General features: G+C 39.1%; 1 protein-coding gene across 1 annotated transcript; it reads left to right on the top strand.

The window, feature by feature from the left end:
* Nucleotides 1–771: 771 nt before the first annotated feature.
* LOC143858041 (serine/threonine-protein kinase PEPKR2-like) lies at nt 772–3,980 on the top strand. The gene is made up of 3 exons (XM_077368632.1): nt 772–1,468; nt 3,012–3,308; nt 3,396–3,980. The coding sequence occupies exons 1-3, from the start codon at nt 808–810 to the stop codon at nt 3,752–3,754; spliced, it is 1,317 nt and encodes a 438-aa protein (XP_077224747.1). The 5' UTR covers nt 772–807; the 3' UTR covers nt 3,755–3,980.
* Nucleotides 3,981–7,083: the final 3,103 nt, after the last annotated feature.

Genomic DNA, 7,083 nt, shown 5'->3' with positions numbered 1-7,083 from the left:
CTAACAGTTATGTATGAAAGATTTTCATTAGAAAGATTTCCATTAGTTTCTAACAGTTCCGAGTATGAAAGATTTCCATCCCATGAAAAATTTCCATTTGTTTCTAACAGTCTCAACACCAAGGTGATGTATGAAAGATTTCCATTAGTCTCTAACAGTTCGTGATGTATGAAAGATTTTCATTAGTTTCTAACAGTCAAAGTGATGTGAAGTCCAGCAGACTACCTTTTAAGAGTCTGCTGTTATCAAATATTACTTTTATCTTTTATTGTACAGCCTACACTCCCTTTAACGTTATACGACCAATTGCAAATGCCAAACCTGGATTCCAATAATGGGTTTGGCACTCACAATCAGTTGTCATCATCTTAGGGCCTGTTCGTTTAAGATTATGACAACCGATTATTGGACTCTCATTTAAACGTAATTTTGAGTCTACTAATCATTTTAGCACTTGCACAATCTGTTGTCAACTCTTAACAAGATATCCATTGGTTGTATTTTTTAACCTCATCTAATCCCTTTTCAATATTTCCATTAATTTTTATTGGCTGTTTCCAATCCTCTTTCAACCCTTTCAACACCCTTGTTCTGTAAACCTTTACTTCTCTTTCTCCCCGATTCCGTCTCTACAATCCTCCTAGTCCCATTAAAGATTTCCATTAGTTTTTTTTTTTCTGATGTGCTGATTGCATTGTTGTCATTGTTGTTATTTCTAGTATGCTGATTACATTGTTTTTATTAATGTTTAGGCAGTCAAGGAAAGGGAGTGACAGTCCAGTTCGATCTGGTCTCTCTTCATCGATCATGGGGCCAAACTTATTGTTTGAGGATTGTTCACGGCTGATGAAGAAGTGCCAGAATCAAAAGCAGTCAGAAGGTTCTGCCAAGGGTAGGCTCAGTGGCATTCCAACTGCCCATCCTTGCGGAAATTTACCTTATGATCTCCGTGGTAGAGGTCTCAAGAGGAAGTTAGGGTGCATTGAATTTGCCACTCAAATGGGCAGAAAGAAGAAGCTTGAGAAAGAATACATTCTAGGCCACAAAATAGGGGAGGGGAAATTTGGGTCGGTCCGCTTATGTCGGAGTAAGTCCAATGGAGCTGAGTTTGCTTGCAAGACGTTGACAAAAATGGGGGAAGAGACTCCTCATATGGAAGTGGAGATAATGCAACACCTATCTGGTCATCCCAGTGTGGTGACTCTAGAGGCCGTGTATGAGGATTCTGAATCTTTCCATCTAGTCATGGAGTTGTGCTCTGGAGGGCGATTCCTTGATGAGATGATCAAGACAAGGAGATATTCAGAGCACCGGGCTGCTAATTTACTCAAGGAACTAATTTTAGTCATCAAGTATTGCCACGACATGGGGGTCGTTCACCGTGACATAAAGCCGGAAAACATCCTTCTTTCGACGTCGGGCAAGATGAAGCTTGCAGACTTTGGATTATCCAAGCGGTTTTCAGATGGTAATTGTTCTTTCCCAATTCAGATAGTTTCATACATTTTTCTTTTCTTTTCATATTTTAAATTAAATGTTGTATGGTTCTGCATTCACAAAATCTAAATGAACATGTATGCTGCTTTGAATCTTACAGATTATTTTTCGACTCTATATTTTATCTCCCTTTAATGGGAATTACTGAAACATTACCTTTTATTGCAACTTCTGCATCATGAGCTCAAAGAAACAGATCATGATCGAACTCAATGGTTAATAAGACCTTTCATTCACACACTGGCTCTTGCCATAGTACTACTGTAGTTTTATGTATGTATGTGCGAGCTTCATATTCTTTACACATTGTTACTTTAGGAGCAAGACGATGTTCATGAACTCTACAAGTTACTTATCCAACTAGGTGTTCACAAACTCCTCAAGTTACTTGTTTGTCATTCTATAGAAAACATATGTGAATTTAGCTTGTGCTCCTTAATAATAGAAGGTAATTGTAGATGTAATCATGGAAATGACATTTTCATTGAAGCTGCACACAATTAATTTCCAGTGCTCTCAAAATTCTTGAAAAATGGCATGGTTTTAAATGTGAATTTAGCTTGTGCTCCTTAATAATAGAAGGTAATTGTAGATGTAATCATGGAAATGACATTTTCCTTCAAACTGCGTGCAATTAATTTCTAGTGCTCTCAAAATTCATGAAAAAAATGGCTTAGTTTTAGAACTGGTAAATTTCAAAGGGGATGATTCAATAACCATGGAAGAAGACCTCCTTTTTGTGTGTCTGGGAAAACACTTTGGAAAATTTTACCTTGTGCTATTATAGATTATTTTACGGTTGGCAATACATTCTCTTCTTTTTTTCCTCTTTATTGGGTGGGGGATGGGTTTTGAGTTGGAATGTTTGGCTAGCTGAGGCACATGATTGGAAATTAAATATTAGTCTCTAGCCTTTTCCTTGCTTACGATTAATCTTTTAATTCCAATCTCTTCTTAGTCAGTGTATGAATTTCTTCTCTAATGGATGAGCATCTTGTACTTGCTCACTTTGGATTGAAGATTAGGGTTGGGGGTGCAGGCCTTTAGTTTGGAGGTCTGTATGGGACAAGAGTAGAAGATCCATCTACATGGATTTGGCCCTTTGCTATGACCATGTTGACTCAGCAGCACCCCTCTCGGAATCATAATAGTAACATATTCTGTAATAACAACCCTATTTGATTCCTCTTTTATCTAAAGCCTTCTTGTTGTTCACCAAAGGTCCAAATTTTTTCTTCTGAAGAGAAAATTTGCACCAATTAGTTAAGACATGTGGGGGCATTTTGATGACAATGTACTTCTTGCTTTTTTGTTTTGAATGGTGACACTGTACTTCTTGACAAAACATTATTCCTGTTTTTTTCAAACACATATGGAAACAATCTCAAAATTTCCGCCGGAAGTCGTATATAAAGTATGTTACTATGTTTATTAAGGATTTCTCATTCTTCTCATATATGTTGATTGTCTTGTATTGAATTATCTTTTCTCATGTGAGTGTGTACTGTTTACAGGTCAAAGAGTATCTGGTTTGGCTGGTAGTCCAGCCTATCTTGCCCCGGAAGTTATTGTGGGGCATTATTCTGAAAAAGTAGATATCTGGAGCACCGGTGTGCTCCTTCACGCAATGTTGGTTCGGGTCCTCCCATTTCAAGGGGACTCTCAAGAAGCAATGTTCGAGGCAATTAAAAATGTGAAGCTTGATTTCGATACGGGGCTTTGGGATTCAATATCCAAACCTGCTCGAGATCTCATAGGGCAAATGCTGACGAGGGATGTTTCAATGAGACTAACAGCAGACCAAGTATTAAGTATGTATTTTGACCTTCTCCCCATTTCACTTACTTTATCTGTTTAAAACTCTAGTCAAAAATTTTTTACTGTTAAATCCTTTGCAGGACATCCATGGATTGTCTTTCACACGGAACAATTGTTCAAGACACAAACAGTCAAGACTAAAGTTAGAGATCATGGAGAACTTTCTAGCCAAGTTGCCATCACACCTGCAGTGGAGTTGAAGAGAATTACAGTAACCAATACCACTCTCCCAGGCGGCGTGAACCTGTTTCCATCTTTGGAAACCTCGAGCCCGAAGTTAGAAAAGCAGGAAGACTGTGTTATGGTTGACGCATTGGCAGCTGCTATCTCACGTGTGGGAATATCTGAAATAAAGCGGAGTAGGCTCTGCGGCCCTTCCAGCCCGATTCGACCGGAGTTCTTCTCTAACATGAAGGCTAATCCCTGTACTGCATTTTAAGTTTGATGTCTAACACCTGACACAAGAACTACACTCTCTGGAATAGTAATCAGATGTGGGAAGTTCTGAAGTTCTGCAACAACACGACGGCAAATTAACTCTTAGCTTGAAGAAAGTGACTAGTCACTCGGGTACTTGTTCGCCAAATAGTGCCTATTGTTGATGTAATGCCAAAGGCCATGGATTTTCATACAATGTTTATGAAATAAGGAAATTCTTTTTCTTACTCTTGTTGTTGATGTCTAATCCTTTGGAATGAGAGGACTCTTGTGGGGGTTGAGAACTTTTAGATGGTTTGATAAATCAATGAATGGCCCGCTGATTCTTCTAATGGCATTGCATTTCATGGGCAATAAATAAATCAGCGGTAGTGGAATCAGGGACCTCTGCCATAAAATAGGCCTACCTTTGCAGCACAATAGGGACCTCAACTGTAAAATAGGACCATCTTTGCAGCGCAGGCTGAGAGGGAATTGTGACTGGTCTGGAACCCTTTGTGAGGCAGAGCGTAGTCTCAACCCCCAAATGGCCCTTTTTTTAAATGTTTTTTTATAGGTGAGCTGGGATTGAACCTCCAACCTCAAAGTTGAAAACCAAAGCCTTAACCAATTGAGACCGAGGATCAACCCTGAAAATCTCATTCGTGGTGCGGTCGGTTACTGTCCCCCTTAACTGGTGGTGGGACACTTTGTGAGGGAGAGTGGAGGACTAGACTTTAGTGCTGGTTGTGCTGATAATGCTATAGTAGCTTTGTGGATGTGTGTCATCCCCGGTGTATTATGGTTGTTTTTTCAATAATAAAATATTTTACTCTTCAAAAAAGAAAGAAGAAGGAACCTTCTTTGGAATGATACTAGAGATCTTATTAGCTGTATTTTCCCAATCAGAGGCGCTGTGGTAAACCTGATTTATAATCCCCCAACTTGAATAGTTTGATGTTGAGCTGCGAAAACATTTTCCTGTTTTACCTTATTGGGAGCTGTTGATGGAATCTAAATTACCAAACCCATTGATTAGTACCCATATCAGCTACTCTTTATGGCATGGGTCGATTTGTTCTGAAAAGTGAAAACCACTTGCATTGTGCAAGTTGTTTGTAAACTGCAGCAACATACATTATACTAAACTAGTCATAAAAAGCCCTTGTAGACTGCAGTTTACACAAATTGCAACCAAAGTGCAAGTGGGTTGCATGCCCAAGAGGATGGATTTTGCATTTAGGTAGAGGGGATGAGGGTAGATGGACAATGGTGACCCCACAGGTTGTTGACAGTTTGGCCTGGTGGGGGCTTCTTGATCAATAGTCCAAATTACCAAACCCATGGATTAGATCCCAGACTACCTATCAACAGAAGAAATGAATTTGTTGCAGTTGGTAAACTATTTCAACTAATGTGTTGAAGTTAGTAAACCATGAAGTTAGCTCTACATTAGTTGAGAAAATGAAGCCTCAGATTTGTATAATAAGGGTATGAGCTCTACATAGCCTCATCCTCTCTTCTCTTGACATTCCATAATGGTTATCCATTTAAAGATACGCTATAGTTTTCATCATCTCTTTAAGAAGATTATATGCCTAATTTTCATTAATGGCTAGTGTTTTTCTTTTTTCTTTTGCCTTTTGTGAGTCTATTTAGTAGTTAAATAAAGTCATTGGGAATCATCCAAAGTTGCACATTATACCCTGCTCTTATGGATTCTGTGTGTTAAGTGCAAAGTTTGTCAATTTTAATGATTTCTTGATCATGGGTGGTTTATCTTTGATGTTTCAGTTTCTCTATCTCTCCTTTCTTTCTCTTATTACCACTATCTGAAATACAAATTCTTTTTTTTTTCCCCATTAGTAGATTTACTACTGCCAACAACACAAAATGGGTGCAATGGCACCTTTTGTATATCTGAATCATAGCTTTTCCACTCTCCTTAATTTTTCTTACCATGACTCTATGTTGATTTGGGCATAAAGGATTGAATGGTATTGAGCTCTTTCTGCTAAATTGGACCTCTATTTGTAAACTTCAATAAACTAAGTCATCTGTTATTATTTTGCTTTTTCATAGTTTTCCTGTAATTTAATTTGCTAGGATTTCAAAGCCATATACCAGATGTATAATTAATCCCTAGAAATTATCATTTCCCTCTAAATTATGGAAACAAAAAAAATTCCTAGGAAAACATTTTCCTCGATAAATGTTTTTCCGGTTAAGTTAGGCATCCTCTTGGAAATTCTTAGTTTAATTATAGAGGAAGTCTAAACTGAAGGGAGCCCTTGCAAAAAAGAGGTGAAAGGGCTCCCCCATTGGCTGCACATCACCATCATGTTTGACTTTTTAGCCGTTATGAATGCATGATGGTGATGTGTAGCCAATATGAGAGCCCTTTCACCTCTTTATTGTTAGTGATTTTGGATTTTCAAAATCATGTATTTTGCATGTTTTAGTATTTTGGCAAATGTTTTATCAAAAGCGTTTGGGAAAAAGAAAATGTTTTCTTGGAAAGATTTGCTTTTACAAAAAGATGTAGAAGTGTAGTTGAAAAGATAGTCCCGTACCGGATGAGAGAAAAGAAAGAGAAGGGCTTATAAAGCACTACACTTTTCTATTACTTGTTTGATTGCACATTGGGTTGAACCCATGGTTGGACCCGCGGGACGGTGCAACGCGCACGCGCGCGCTGCGTGGGCAATAGGCTATAGTGGCGCATAGTGGCGCTTTATTGGCCTTTTTTTAAGCGCACGTGCGCAACGTCGCGAGGAGCGATTGGAGCCTTTAATTTTTTCAGATTTCATCTGCACCGTTGGATCAAGATGAAGGTGGACCGGTCGGATGGATGGGTCAAATGGTTCGTAGGCCCATCAAGCCGAATGGTTCGGTTGGGTTGGGCTTCGGTTCGGGCCTAATGGTCGGCCCAACGGGCCCATAACTCCAACGGTCAAAGAGTGTGATCAAATGGGTTGTGTCCCTTCCCCCAACGGTCAAGTGCCAAGGGGGTGCGATCCACACCATAGATGGTTGATCTAACGATGACTGGGTTGGAGAGAGGTTTTACTCAAACCAACAGTCACCTCTAGGATCGATACCGTTCAATATCAATGTGTTCGATCTAACGGTCAGATTTCAAACATTCTGGAAATGTGCCCTGTAGAGGTTCACACTGAAAAGACACCAGGTGGTCTACAAAATGTGCAGAATTCGGTCATTTCATATAGAAAAACGAATTGGCAATTCTGACAGACTTTACACTCTCCTCTACACTCCTACAAAATCCCCAAGTATTTCTACATACTTTTTTCTTTTGTTTACTGTTCTAGATACTGTTTTTCTGCAGAA

The sequence above is a fragment of the Tasmannia lanceolata genome, unplaced genomic scaffold, assembly GCF_043159265.1.
Source record: "Tasmannia lanceolata isolate RefF3 unplaced genomic scaffold, GAP_Taslan_0.1 ptg000025l, whole genome shotgun sequence".
NCBI classification, from domain to species: Eukaryota; Viridiplantae; Streptophyta; class Magnoliopsida; order Canellales; family Winteraceae; genus Tasmannia; species Tasmannia lanceolata.
This window is presented reverse-complemented; position numbering and strand designations above follow the sequence as displayed.